The following is a 15,360-nucleotide window of genomic DNA, read 5'->3' as shown; positions in this document are numbered from 1 at the left end:
ATCACAGAAGGATAATTATTTGATGTTGATGTTGTTGTTGTTTAGTCGTTTAGTCGTGTCCAACTCTTCGTGACCCCAAGGACCAGAGAACGCCAGGCACCTCTGTCCTCCACTGCCTCCCGCAGTTTGGTCAAACTCATGCTGGTAACCTTGAAAACACTATCCAACCATCTTGTCCTCTGCCGTCCCCTTCTCCTTGTGCCCTCCATCTTTCCCAACATCAGGGTCTTCTCCAGGGAGTCTTCTCTTCTCATGAGGTGGCCAAAGTACTGGAGCCTCAGCTTCACAATCTGTCCTTCCAGTGAGCACTCAGGGTTGATTTCCTTCAGTATGGAGAGGTTTGATCTTCTTGCAGTCCATGGGACTTTCAAGAGTCTCCTCCAGCTCCATAATTCAAAAGCATCAATTCTTCGGTGATCAGCCTTCTTTATGGTCCAGCTCTCACTTCCATACATCACTACTGGGAAAACCATAGCTTTAACTATACGAACCTTTGTTGGCAAGGTGATGTCTCTACTTCTCAAGATGCTGTCTAGGCCTGTCATTGCCCTTCTCCCAAGAAGCAGGCGTCTTTTAATTTCGTGGCTGCTGTCACCATCTGCAGTGATCATTAAGCCCAAGAAAGTAAAATCTCTCACTACCTCCATTTCTTCCCCTTCTATTTGCCAGGAGGTGATGGGACCAGTGGCCATGATCTTCGTTTTTTTGATGTTGAGCTTCAGACCATATTTTGCGCTCTCCTCTTTCATACTCATTAAAAGGTTCTTTAATTCCTCCTCACTTTCTGCCATCAAGGTTGTGTCATCTGCATATCTGAGGTTGTTGATATTTCTTCCGGCAATCTTAATTCCGGCTAGGGATTCATCCAGCCCAGCCTTTCGCATGATGAATTCTGCATATAAGTTAAATAAGCAGGGAGACAAAATACAGCCTTGTCGTACTCCTTTCCCAATTTTGAACCAATCAGTTGTTCCATATCCAGTTCTAACTGTAGCTTCTTGTCCCACATAGAGATTTCTCAGGAGACAGATGAGGTGATCTGGCACTCCCATTTCTTTAAGAACTTGCCATAGTTTGCCTTGGTCGACACAGTCAAAGGCTTTTGCATAGTCAATGAAGCAGAAGTAGATGTCTTTCTGGAACTCTCTAGCTTTCTCCATAATCCAGCGCATGTTTGCAGTTTGGTCTCTGGTTCCTCTGCCTCTTCTAAATCCAGCTTGCACTTCTGGGAGTTCTCGGTCCACATACTGCTTGAGCCTTCCTTGTAGAATTTTAAGCATAACCTTGCTAGTGTGTGAAATGAGTGCAATTGTGCGGTAGTTGGAGCATTCTTTGGAACTGCCCTTCTTTGGGATTGGGATGTAGACTGATCTTCTCCAATCTTCTGCCCACTGCTGAGTTTTCCAAACTTGCTGGCATATTGAGTGTAGCACCTTAACAGCATCATCTTTTAAAATTTTAAATAGTTCAGCTGGAATACCATCACTTCCACTGGCCTTGTTATTTGCAGTGCTTTCTAAGGCCCATTTGACTTCACTTTCCAGGATGTCTGGCTCAAGGTCAGCAACCACACTACCTGGGGTATACGAGACATCCATTATTTGATAAAGTGGTTTAAAATTAGGGATGGGTTGAACCATATCTCCTCCAGAAGTCTCTGTGTCTGCTTCCCATTTCCATTTCTAATTAAATGGCTCAATTTCTGCCAATCTAATGTGCTTACTCATTCATACTGTCTTCACCCTGACACAATGAAGTTAGCCTGTTTTGGCGCAAAAGTCAAGATTTGTATGGTTTGCAGAGACACAGCTAACTTCATATAGATCCCATTAGACAACTGGATTTTCTGTAACCCTTTCCCCACAAATATTGTGCATTTAGTGTGCTTGTAGTAGTAACTCCACTTTTAAATGTGAGCAGAATCAAATTTCTCCCCCATCTGGGCACATCTCCTTTGTCTACCCTTATGAAAGAGAGGAGCACACACAAGATCTCCAGAACATCTGAAGCAGAACTCCAGGACCTTGCACAGGAGCTTTAGAGATTTCCCAGTAATCTACAAGAGTATCTGGTACAACCGCTTAAAGATGTAATGAATGAGATTTTAAATATTGGGAAAGTACGAGAGTCTTGGACAGAGGCCTATATCACATTGATCCCAAAGCAGGCCGATTTCTCTATTAAATAATGATTGTGAATTATTTGCAAATCATATGAAAGGGATGTTAAAGGATTTAATTCATCATGAACAGGCTGGTTTTTTACCAAGCCACCAGGTGAAGGACAACTTAAGGAATATAATTGATATTATAGGATATCTCGGGGCCAGGAATGAAAAACAAGCTGCATTGATGTTTATAGATGCAGAGAAGGCATTTGACAATGTCTCATGGTCATTTCTGAAAAAAAAGAAATGATGGACTTTGGAGAGGCATTTGGTAGAGGTATTGAGGCAATTTATTCAGACCAACAGACTATGTTGATTGTCAATAATGTGATGACTGAAAAATGTAAAATAACAAAGGGGGCAATACAAGGGTGTCTCCTGTCACTGTTATTGCTTATTTTAGTGTTAGAAACATTGCCAAGGGATATCAGATCAGATGAGACAATAAGAGGAATAATGGTGGTAAAACATATAAATTGAAAGCTTTTGCAGATGACCTTCTGATTACTGTGGAAGATCTGAAGAGTAGCATAGCAAGAGTCTTGGAGAGGATCCAGGAATTTGGTCATGTGGCAGGTTTCAAATTAAATAAAAATAAAAATAAGGATTTGGTGAAAAACATGACAGAGCAATATAAAAAGGACCTACAGCAAACCATTGATTTATGCAGAGAGAGAAAGTTAAATATTTAGGTGTGTGGTTAACAGTTAAGAATATAAATATTTTAAAAGATAATTACACAGCTACTTGGAAAGAAATAAAGAAAAACGTAGAGATTTCAAAGAATGGCAAAAAAAAAATTCTAGATTTATATGGCAGGGGGGTAAACCTAGACTAAAATATAAATTATTAACAGATGCTAAAGAAAGAGGGGGCTCCACCCTGCCAGATTTAAAATTCTATTAAGAGGCATCCTGTCTCTGTTGGCTCAGGGAATGGATAATATTGAAAAACATAAATATTCTAGATTTGGAAGGACATAATAACAGATTTGGATTGCATGCATATCTCTGCTATGAAAAAGCAAAAGTACAAAAAGGGTTCCAGAATCATTCAGTTATAAAATCAGTTTTTACTGTTTGGGGAAAATATGAAAACTTACTAGAACAGAAAACACCGTGGTGGCTTTTCCCGCTAGAAGCGACATCTCTGGAAAAAACTAAACATGAGAAGTTTTTGGGAAATACAGGGAGCTGCTAAGTGGAGTAGAACATCAGCTGAAACTGAAAAATTTTGAAGAATTAAGGGATTTATTAACTGATTAGTTACAGTTTCACCAATTAAATAATATTTTTAGGATAGACAAAAAGAAAAGTTTCAGCTATGAGACCTCAAGATTTGAAAAAGATTTGTTAGAAAATAATATAAAATTACTGTCTGAAATGTACAGATTGCTCCTGGCATGGCATACATAAGATGAACAGGTTAAATGATACACTGGGTGAGGGATTTGGGGCATAATATTAAACTTTCAGATTGGGAAAAGTTATGGAAAACTGATTTGAAATTCTCAGCATGTTGTACACTGAAATAAAACTTTATGAAAATGATGCACTGGTGGTATTTGACTCCTAGTAAATTAGCAAAAATGTATTAGACAAGTACAAATACCAGCTGGAATGTAAAGAAAAAGCAGGTGTGGTGGTCGTGTAAAGTAATGAAAGCATTCTGGGAAATGATATATAATGGGGGGGAAATGTTTAAAATAACCTTTATTAAAAAAAACCCAGAAGCTTTTTTATTAGAAATTAAAGATGCCAAGATCCCAATGGAGCAGAAAAGACTTTATGTATGTGACAACAGCCGCACGGATGCTACTAGCCCAGAGATGGAAAGAAGATAAAGTCCCTACCAGAGAAGAATGGCAGATGGACTATGCCAAAATGGCAAAACTGACCAGAAAGCTCAGGAACCAAGAAGACAAAAAGTTAAATAAAGAAAGGGGAGAAATTATAATTTATCTAGGAGGCCACTGTAAGCAGATGGAAACATTGGCAGGATTCTAATAAGACTTGTAATGTAGCAAATATCATGGACAATATGGAGAGAGATAAAAAACGGATTATGAAATAAGATGCAGTTGAAAAGGTTGACAATAGGACCCATAGATGGGAGGGTGGTGATTAAGAAATCTCTAAATATGGATATGTATTTTGTACTGTTATAATTGTAAAATAAAATAAAAATTATTTCAAAAAGAAGAGAGATTTCCAAGTAATTGCACCCGGGTTTCAGAGATCTCCTCCCCCTGAGACAAAGCAGTTTTCTGGCAGTTTTGAGACAGCCTCTTTCCCAGAGGGGAAACATTTCTTCCATAATTGTCAGCACCATAAAAAGCACAGGGATGATCTCTCCTAGAACAGAAAAGGCAGGCTTAGTGTTTGCTGCTGCGGAAAACGTGTCACATTGACCATGCCATAAAGTCAGGTATGTGCAAAGCCCTGTTTGAGATATAAGCTTTTTGATCGGTTCCAGACAGATCTCTCACAGTATTGTGAAATGACAGAGCTTGTATCTCTTAAGTATGGATAGCATAAGAACCTCAGAACAGCCCTGCAGAAACAGACCAAGCGTCCAGCTGGTCCCTGGCCGTTTCATTTTTAAGTCTTTGCTTTAGAGCTCCGTGGATCTTTGGCATTTCTGCCAAAGAAGGTAGGCTTCCGAAAACCTTTTGAGAAATGGCAGAAAATCTGAATTTAATAGATATTTGGAGAAATAAACATTTATTAGATAGGGAATTCACGTTTTATTCACATGTGCATGGAAGTAGTGCCAGAAATGATGCCATCTGGATATCTAAAGAATTGGAATTAATAGTAAGAAAAATAGAAATAATACCAAGAACATTATTGGACCCTAACGCATTATTAATGGAGTCACTGGGTACTTCTAAATTGTAATATAAGAATAATCTAACAACCTGTTCCCAGCAGATGGAAGAGAAGTCCGCTCACGGCATGATATGTGCACCTGGGATGCCAGGTGGGTCCAGCAGGAAGGATGCTTGTGGAAAATTCAGCTGTGAAGCCTAGATGATTCAAAGGCAAGGTGTATTTAGGGAACGCTCTGTGGGTGGCCCCTCAAGAACAATTGGCTTGGGGATGTTTAGCCAGGAGAAGAGGAGATTGAGAGGTGATCTGATAGCCATCTTCAAATAGCTGGAGGGCTGTCCATGGATGGAGCAAGCTTGTTTTCTCCTGTTCTGGAGGGGAGGACCTAAACCAGTGGAATGAAATTACAAGAAAAGAGATTCTGACTAAGCAATGGGGGGGGGGGGACTTTTTGTTGCTCAGACCAATAAAAACATCCTAGCATCAGCCCTTTCCTTAAAAACAGTCAGCTCCAAAAGTTCTGCAGGGATAAATCTGTCTTCACCTGCTGGTGAAAGAATATGAAGGAGGAAGTCAATAGAACATCTCAAGGAAGGGAGTTCCAAAGTCTGGGAGCAGCCACCAAGAAGTCCCTCTCCTGTGTCCCCACCAAATGTGTCTAGGAGGGTGATGGGACTGAGCCTCGGCCAAAGATCTCAGAGCCCTGGCGGATTCATATGAGAGAATATGATCTTTCAGATAGGCTGGACCTAAGCCATGTATAGCAGTGGCTTTAATTAATTCTAAGCAAAAACAACAGAACAAACAGAAAACGTGCATGAAAAGGCTGAATCCTAGAATCATAGAGTTTGAAGAGACCACAAGGGCTATCGAGTCCAACCCCCTGCCAAGCAGGAAACACCATCAGAGCACTCCTGACATATGGTTGTCAAGCCTCTGCTTAAAGACCTCCAAAGAAGGAGACTCCACCACACTCCTTGGCAGCAAATTCCACTGTCAAACAGCTCTTACTGTCAGGAAGTTCTTCCTAATGTTTAGGTGGAATCTTCTTTCTTGTAGTTTGGATCCATTGCTCCGTGTCCGCTTCTCTGGAACAGCAATTCTCTGGGCTGATTTGAAAGTTCAACTTATGTGAATGGTAGTGTATTCAGCATCATATGCTAATGAGCGCTTTTTGCTTTAGCTTATACATGCACTCCTTGAATTAATTCTAAGCTTATTTTCTGTATCCCCTCCCACCCCCGTATTCATTGTGTCCAAATGTGTTTTCAAATGCATACACGGTTCCTTATATATTCCTTCCCCAAGTTGGATTTATGTAGAATGTGCCTTTGATTTTCCTTTAATATGTTTTAGGAATATGGTAACATCTTGAACACACTGAAATACAATCACTAGCTTTTTGATTAGGCACTTTAAATATATATATATTTAACTGATTTCAGCCTCTGGTCATATCTGGCCCCAACCCACTTGCCCCCTCGAGCTCCAAAATTAAGGACCTTGGTTTCCAGGTTCCTTGAAAGAAGAGGAGGTGGAGTAAAACCAGCCTTTCTCAGCTGCACAGTTATCCATTCTGCCATTTAGATACAGTGGTACCTCTGGTTACTAACTTAATTCGTTCTGGAGGCTGTTCTTAAGAAACCATTCTTAACCTGAGGTACCACTTTAGCTAATGGGGCCTCCTGCTGCCACCGTGCCACCACCACTGCATGATTTCTGTTCTCATCCTGAGGTAAAGTTTTTAACCCAAGGTACTACTTCTGGGTTAGCAGGGTCTGTAACCCAAAGTGTTTGTAACCCGAGGTACCACTGTATAGCATTTCTAATTCAACAATAATACTGTTCTGCAGATGAGAAACTAAGAGACTCTGAATTTGCAAAAGTCACACATGGCCACCTCCAACACTGAGCCCTTAGACACAATATTCAAGCCATCAGAAAACTTTAGGTATTTTTTTCCTCAGTAACCTTCATAAAATCCCTGCAGTGTAAACCAGTATTTTCATGCTGGGATTGCAGATTCCTACTGAGTCTATCCAGTGACTTCGTGGCTGACGGAAGATTTTCAACAAAATGATTTATCAGCTCCCAGTTCAGACTTACAGCCACTACACAAATCAGTGGTGGAGGGAGTGTCCAAGTTTCCCTTATGGTGCAATCAAACTGGCTTTAGGATCCATGAGCTACAGAAATGATGTTAAACTCTCATCAGGCTGCAGAACAGGGCAGAAGGAAAGCAGGGCTGTCCCGCTGATTTGCTGAAAGACCAGCTCCCATCAGTTTTCCACAAGAGAGGCTGAGTAGACATCCCAACAGGCTGCCTCAGGTAGTCACTGCAAGAACTGTAGCTTTAAATGTGGAATAGCTTCTTCTGCTTCCCTCCCCATGCATTTCTCTGTCAGATCATTTTATATGTAAACCTGAGAGCAGAAACCCTCTTACAACTGAACTTCAGAAGCTGATTGGGAGCCCCTTTGGCTAAGGTGTGGAGTAAAAACTCTGTAAGTGACAAATGAATAAATCATAAAACTGACACTGGTTGGGCTTAGAAGAGGGAATCATATGTCAGAGTTGGAAGGCTCTAATGTTTGGAAGCTCTAATACAATGTCTCAAGTTGGACTAAACTAGGACAGAACCTATAAAATCATACCAGATTTCTAATATTCATTTGACTTTTATTCCTTAGCATTTTACCAACAAACACACTTTGGGAACAATGTCCTCCATCACCAGTTTCAACGAGAGCATTGTGAGCCACCAAACCTTTGTCCTGATTGGCATCCCTGGGATGCAGGAGAAGAACTCTTGGGTGGCCTTCCCATTGTTTGTGCTCTACGCCCTGACTCTGCTCGGGAATTTCACGATCCTCTATGTCATCAAGATTGACCCAAGCCTCCATGAGCCCATGTACTTCTTCCTTTCCATGCTTGCCTGCTCGGATCTGGGCCTCTCCATTTCCACCATGCCAACAATGCTGGGGGTCTATTGGTTTGACTCAGGGGAAATCACACTGGATACCTGCATCAGCCAGATGTTCTTTATCCATTTGTTTCAATGGGCAGAGTCTGGCATTCTTGTGGCAATGGCTTTTGACCGGTTCATTGCCATCCGTGATCCGTTAAGATACACCTCACTTCTCCCAAATTCTGCAATTGCAAAATTAGGAATAGCTATATTGTCCAGAGCTTTCTGTGTCTGCTTCCCACTCCCCTTTCTTATTAAACGGCTCCCTTTCTGCCGATCTAATGTGCTTTCTCATTCATACTGCCTCCACCCAGACACAATGAATTTAGCCTGTTCTGGCAAAAAAGTCAACATTTTGTATGGTTTGGTAATGGTCATGTCTACTTTGGGCTTGGATGTTCTGATCATTCTCATATCCTATATTCTGATCCTGAAGACTGTTTTGAGCATTGCATCCCACCAAGAGCGCCTCAAGGCTCTCAACACCTGCGTCTCCCACATTTGTGCCATCTTGATCTTCTATGTCCCAATGATTGGCGTCAGTGTGGTTCATCGATTTGGGAAGCACCTTTCCCCCATTGTCCACATGCTGATGGCCAACATATACATTGCTGTCCCACCACTTCTTAATCCTGTTGTGTACAGTGTGAAGACCCAGCAAATTCGACAGAGGATTTACAAAATGTTCTTGTTAAAGAAAACCAGGGGTTGATATCTTTTCCAAATGACAATTCTGTGCTAAATGGAAGAGAAAATGATTTGTAAGGAAACTCAAAGCCTGAAGAAACAACAGGGTACAAACGGGAAATACTTTTAGCTGGTTCAATCCTTAAAAGGATTAAAAATATATAGGAATTTCAGTTTCACTGTTAAAAAATGTTGTTCTTCAGTCTTTAGATTTCAAAGGTGGTTTTTTTAAAAAAGAAATCGTTCCAGTGACAGAGATGGATGAAATAAGGGTGCAGGAAGAAACTCAGATGGGCTAAAGTTCGGAATGAGCTCAGACTTGCAAGAAAGATTAAAGGTAAAGGTAAAGGTACCCCTGCCCGTACGGGCCAGTCTTGACAGACTCTGGGGTTGTGCGCCCATCTCACTCAAGAGGCCAGGGGCCAGCGCTGTCCGGAGACACTTCCGGGTCACGTGGCCAGCGTGACATCGCTGCTCTGGCGGGCCAGAGCCGCACACGGAAACGCCGTTTACCTTCCCGCTGCTAAGCGGTCCCTATTTATCTACTTGCACCCGGAGGTGCTTTCGAACTGCTAGGTTGGCAGACGCTGGGACCGAGCAGCGGGAGCGCACCCCGCCGCAGGGATTCGAACCTCCGACCTTTCGATCGGCAAGGACCTTTCGATCGGCAAGTCCTAGGCGCTGAGGCTTTAACCCACAGCGCCACCTGCGTCCCCGCAAGAAAGATTAGAAAATAACAATAGGGTTTTTTTCCGCTATGTTTGATGCAAGAGGAAGAACAAGGACGTAGTACGTCCTTTGTGTGAAGAAGAAAGAGAACTGTTACAAGCTAGGTGGATCAGGGGAATGCTGTGGATGCAATGTATCTCGATTTTAGCAAGGCTTTTGTAAAAGTCCCCCATGCTGTTGCTGAGAAGAAGCTGATATAATCTGAGCTAGATAGTGTCACTGTGAGGTGGATTTGTAGCTGGTTGACTGACTGAACCCAAAGTGTCATCATTAATGGTTCCTCAACATCTGTCAGGATGCTGTCAGCGACTCTCAGCTGCTGCCCAGGAAAGTATAAAGAAAAGGGATGATTTCTAACCATCCTTTTCTTATTCAGTATTTACAGAGAGAGAGGTTATACAACCCAGCCTCTTGGATAATGGCGTTGTCCTGGGTGATTCTCCACACACACACACACACACACCGTTTGTCCCACTTGCCCATTAGTCACTTCTATAGGTGCTGCTATGTACCTTCTGTCTCCGAGCTCTTTGCTCTCTTACTTTCAAGGCTCACTGGGTTCTAGGAGATGGAGGGTCTGGAATGCTATCTAATGATGTGTCAGCCAGGTGTTGCTCTGGCTCTCCCAGGATTTCCCAACTTTCCTTCTCATCTGCCTCTGAGCTGCAACCTCCCTCAAACCCCAATTGTAAATCAATACTGGCTTTCTCCGACTTCTTCCAGGAAGGTTCAGAAAGTGGGGGGGGGGGCAGCGGCGGTCATCCCCCAGTCCCTGACATCATCCTGGAAAAAAGTGACATGTGGGGTGCCACAGGTTTCTATTCAGGGCTCGTTCGTTGTTAGTCAAGGTCTTGATAAATGACTTGGATGAAGGAATTGAGGGGATACTCAATAAAATTGCATATGACACCAAAACTGGGAGGGGTAGCTAATGCCACAGAAGCAGGTTTTGAGATGAACTTAACATACTGGAGAACTGGGCGCAAACTGACAAAATGAATTTCAGTTTGGACAGATGTAAAGTTCTACATGCAGGCAGGAATAACCAGGTGCAAAAAATATATATGATGGGAGACACCATAGCGACAAGCTGGAAGGTGTGAAGATGGGAGCGACCAAGATTATCAAGGGTCTGGAAACCAAGCCTTATTTGTGAGGAATGGTTGAGGGAGTTGGGTATGTTTAGCCTAGGACAGAGGAGACTGAGAGGAGATAATAATAGCCACCTTCATATATCTAAAGGGCTGTCACATGGAATATGGAGCAAGCTTGTTTTCTTCTGCTTCAGGGGGTCAAAAAATAAGGCCGTTTGGATCCCTTCCAACTCTGCAAATCTATGGTTCTATAAAACTCGAATCAATCAGCAGATATCCAATTTGAAAACAAAGCAAAAACATTCTGAAACTCTTAAAACATTCTAAAGACAAATGCAATGAAAAGGATCTGAAAGCAGTTATAATTACATGGATTGTAGGTGGTGCACCACATAGGGCTTATCCATCCCCATGCACCCTGATCGGTTTACTAACTGATCCTCTTTTGAACCTTCATGTCAAGAGCTGGATTCTTTTACTCAGACCCACATTTTAGGGGTCTTCATTCTTCAGGGACCAGTAGTGCCCATTTGAATAATATATGGGGGGGCAGGTAAGCCCTGCCCTGCATAATTGATCACATGACACGGTGCACACACACCATTTGAATGGCAGTGCCCATCAACTTAGCGGTACAGCCCCATCAAATATTTCATTGGAGTGCCAAAGACCTTTTGGCCCCTAGGAGTTGGTTCCTCTGCCAGGGAGGATGAGACCTCTCTGTTAAGATATTCTGTACATCTCCCATTTCTCTGGTTAGACAAAGGAGAGGAGCACAGAGTGATCGCTGGAACGCCTCTGAGGCAAGAACTCTGGGTCCTTGTGTAGGATCCACTGAGATTACCTAATACTTGCCACTGGGATTTGTGAGATCTCCTCTCACAGGATTCAGCAAGCGTCTTCCAGTTTGAGGGCAACTTGTCTCCCTGAGGGAAAAGAGTTTTTCAGTAACTCTGTATACACCATAAATATCACAGACAGAATCCCTCTTGCAGCAGAACAGGAACGACCTGCGTTGACCCGGGGAGAAAGCATGCTAGCTTCTTATTTTTTGTAATAAATTTTTATTAATTTTCCAATCATACAATTATTTTTCCAAATCTTAACGAATTTTAACAAATTACTCTTTTTAGGCTTCCTTCAGCTTCTCTGGTAATCACCCGTAATTACTCTTCAGTACACATTCCTTTAATTGCATGCTAGCTTCACAGGCTGTGCCATGAAGTCAGGTAAGTGCAAAGGACTGCATGAGCTATCAAACAGATGTGTTTTCCTCTGATTACTTCAGAGATGTTTTCCTGAGTAATGTAAATAGGCTGCCATTCATACTGGGAGCCAGAAAGAGATGGGGTTTAATCTGGAACTTAATATGGGAGGGAGGGTTTGGGCTGATCAAGAAAACATCTGGTTTCCTGGATCAGGAGTCAATAATCCGGAGGTTGTACTGCTCTGCTCTATCTTGTGGGCGGGGGGGGGGGTCTGCTTTCCAGAAAGGAGGAGGAGGAGAAGGACTACACAGCAAAAGGACTATAGGACCACTCAGTGAGGAAGAATGGAAAATTGAGGTGGCCTGCAATTTTTGCTGCATCATCTGTCTGGAGTAGGGGGGAAATGTCCCCCATGGCTCTTTCCACCCTACACTTCTATGATTCTATGATCACAATCCTCTCATCAACTGGATAGGGCTGCAAAATGAAGGACCTCCATATCAAGGTGTCTTCTCATAAGAGGAGGACATGGGTGAGGCCAGTCCTGTCCTTCCCCAATAATACTATACGTCTAGTGATTTATATCTACCTTTTCTAATTTAAGTATTTGTCAGGACTGCCGCTAGGTCCCAGCTCACAGAGGACCAACGCCCAGTGGATATTATATACAAAAGTCTTTATTGAAGTTTAGTTTCCATTTCCAAGCTCTGGGCGCGCAGGCCCACGTCTTAACGCTAGACCGGCTAAGTCCCCTCTGACTCACTGCTCCACCCACACCAGTTTAAGATTCTAGTCCGGCTCCACCTCTTGCGCTGCTCTTTCCTGCGTTGGGTCCTTCTGCCCTCTGGGGTTCCCTCCTTCCTGGACTCCTCTGACGCGGAGCCTCCTGAGTCTTGCCCCTCCCTCCGGCGGGCTTTAGGACCTGGCTCCCTTCCCGGGCTCCCCGCTGTGCCGCGCTCCTGTACATTTGAACTTGGCACGCGCGCCCAGCCAGTGACTTTCCTTCTGACCGTTTCCCCGCTTCCTGATGTGGGTGTTGCCAAACCTGACTCCTCTCCTCCCTCTGGTGGTGAGGACACTGGTCCCGACTCCTGGGACTCCCCCTCCCCACTGCGCTCTGGTGGAGACGCTGGCCCTGATCTCCAGCTGCTGTTCAGGGACTCCCCGCTGGCCCCTCCCTCTTGAGGTTTCTCCCTTGGAATCTCCCTTGCTCTGGCCACCGGCACTCCCTTCTGTGAGTCCTCCGATTCGCTAGAGAGGCTTGTGGAATAACTCTGGCCACTGTCACTGCCTGCGCCCCCCTCGTACTCCTCCTCCTCACTCTCCATTTGCTCCCCCTCCTGTGTCTCTCCTTCTGAACCCCTGACAGTATTGCACTGTGATTGTTATTTCAATTTTACAGGTGAGAAGTTGGGAGACTGAGTATTTGAAATCCACACTCTTATGACCTCCACTCCACTGGTAAGACTTGTGAGACTTTTGGGGATTGATTTTGATGTTGGGGTTGGGGTGTTCTATGGCCAGGGCAGAAGGTGAGATGAAGCAGTAGTCAAGACTGCTGTTCCTTCTTTGATTAGAGGCTCTAAGACAACTTTTCCTCTTGGACTAAACTGGGAGATTTCTCTTTTTTTATAATATTTATTGACACTTTTTTGATACAATACACAAAAATAAACAATATAGCATATATCTCAACATAGTTTCACAACTTCTTTGGACTTCCTCTCATCTCCCGCTCCTACCTTCATCCCAATAGAATTTTGCCAGCAATTTATCATCTTATTTCCACTCATATTATCTATCTTTCTAATCTCCGATGCCCTATAATCAAATCTTAAAAATTTAAATATGATCTAGTGGTTATCCAAAAATTTATATTTTCTTGAATCTAACTTATCTTCATTACTCCATCTAATTTAGTGGTGCCAAAATATTTATGATCTAGCATCCTTCTTAACATTCAACCAAATTACAATGTTTTTGCAGATAAGTCTTGAATTTCTTCCAGTCTTCTTCCACCCTCTCCTCTCCCAGGTCTCGGATTCTGCCAGTCATCTCGGCCAGTTCCATGTAGTCTATCAGTTGCGTCTGCCATTCTTCCAGTGTGGGTAAATCTTGGGTTTTCCAGTATTTAGCAATGAGTATCCTTGCTGCCATTGTTGCATACAGAAAGAAAGTTCGGTCCTTCTTTGCCACCCTCTGACCGACAATGCCCAAAAGGAAGGCCTCTGGTTTCTTAGGGAAGGTATACTTAAATACCTTTTTCAGCTCATTATATATCATTTCCCAAAAGGCCTTCACCTTAGGACAGGTCCACAGAGGTGAAAGAATGTTCCTTCATTCTCTTTGCATTTCCAACATTTATTATCAGACAAATGGTATATTTTTGCGAGTTTGACTGGGGTCATGTACCATCTATATATCATTTTCATAACGTTTTCTTTCAAAGCATTACATGCAGTAAAATTCAACCCAGTGGTCCACAACTTTTCCCAGTCCTCAAACATAATATTATGCCCAATATCCTGTGCCCATTTTATCATAGCCGATTTGACCGTTTCATCTTGTGTGTTCCATTTTAACAGCAAGTTATACATTCTTGAAAGTACCTTAGTCTTAGGTTCTAACAGTTCTGTTTCCAGCTTCGATTTCTCCACCTGAAACCCTAACTTTTTGTCATTTTTAAAAACTTCTTTAATCTGAGCGTAATGTAACCAGTCTCGCACTTTATCTTTCATTTTCTCCAAACTCTGCAATTTCCAATTGTCTCCATCTTTTTCTAATATTTCCCAATATTTTGGCCATTTGGCCTCCATATTGAGTCTTTTTCGGGCCTTAGCTTCCAAAGGTGAGAGCCACCTTGGAGTTTTATTTTCCAATAAGTCTTTGTATTTTGTCCAGACATTAAACACTGCTTTTCTGACAATATGGTTCTTAAAGGCCTTATTGATCTTAACCTTGTCATACCATAAATATGCATGCCAACCAAAAGCATTGTTAAAACCTTCCAAATCCAATACATCAGTGTCTTCGAGAAGTAGCCAGTCTTTTAGCCAGCAGAACGCTGCTGACTCATAATACAACCTTAAGTCTGGCAGGGCAAAGCCCCCTCTTTCTTTCGCATTAGTTAATATCTTAAACTTAATTCTGGGCTTTTTGCCCTGCCAGACAAATTTGGAAATGTCTCTCTGCCACTTCCGGAAGCACTCTGTTTTGTCCACAATCTGTAGTGTTTGAAACAAGAACAGCATTTTTGGCAATAAATTCATCTTGATAGCAGCAATTCGGCCTAACAAGGAAAGTTTCAATTTTGTCCAACTGTCTAAGTCTCTCTTAATTTCTGACCAGCATTTTTCATAATTGTCCTTAAATAGACTCAGATTTTTTGCTGTTATGTTTACCCCTAGGTACTTTACTTTTTTGACCACATTTAGTTCTGTCTCTCTCTGAAACCGTTCTGACTCTGTGTCTGTCAAATTTTTTTCCAATACCTTATTTTTCTGTTTGTTTAATTTAAATCCCGCCACCCGACCAAAGTCTTGGATCAATTGTAATACTCTTTTCGTACTAGATTCTGGCTCCTGCAGGGTCAAAACTAGGTCATCTGCAAAAGCTTTAAGTTTATATTGTTTCGCTCCGACCTGAATTCCTTCCACCAACCGGTCCCCTCTAATCA

General features: G+C 42.5%; 2 protein-coding genes across 2 annotated transcripts in view; one reads left to right on the top strand and one right to left on the bottom strand.

Annotated features, from left to right (window-relative positions):
• Positions 1-15,360, bottom strand: part of LOC310843269 (uncharacterized protein) — a 217,324-nt gene that overhangs the window by 126,089 nt on the left and 75,875 nt on the right. The window lies entirely within an intron of this gene.
• Positions 7,719-8,678, top strand: LOC310843641 (olfactory receptor 51H1-like; the record flags this gene model as incomplete). The annotated part of the gene is made up of 1 exon (XM_083737273.1): positions 7,719-8,678. One exon carries the CDS (start codon positions 7,719-7,721, stop codon positions 8,676-8,678), a length of 960 nt encoding a protein of 319 aa, XP_083593399.1.

The sequence above is a fragment of the Podarcis gaigeae genome, assembly GCF_964106915.1.
Source record: "Podarcis gaigeae genome assembly, chromosome: 4".
NCBI lineage: Eukaryota > Metazoa > Chordata > Lepidosauria > Squamata > Lacertidae > Podarcis > Podarcis gaigeae.
Note: the sequence above shows the minus strand (reverse complement) of the source record. Positions and strands in the feature narration are given on the sequence as shown.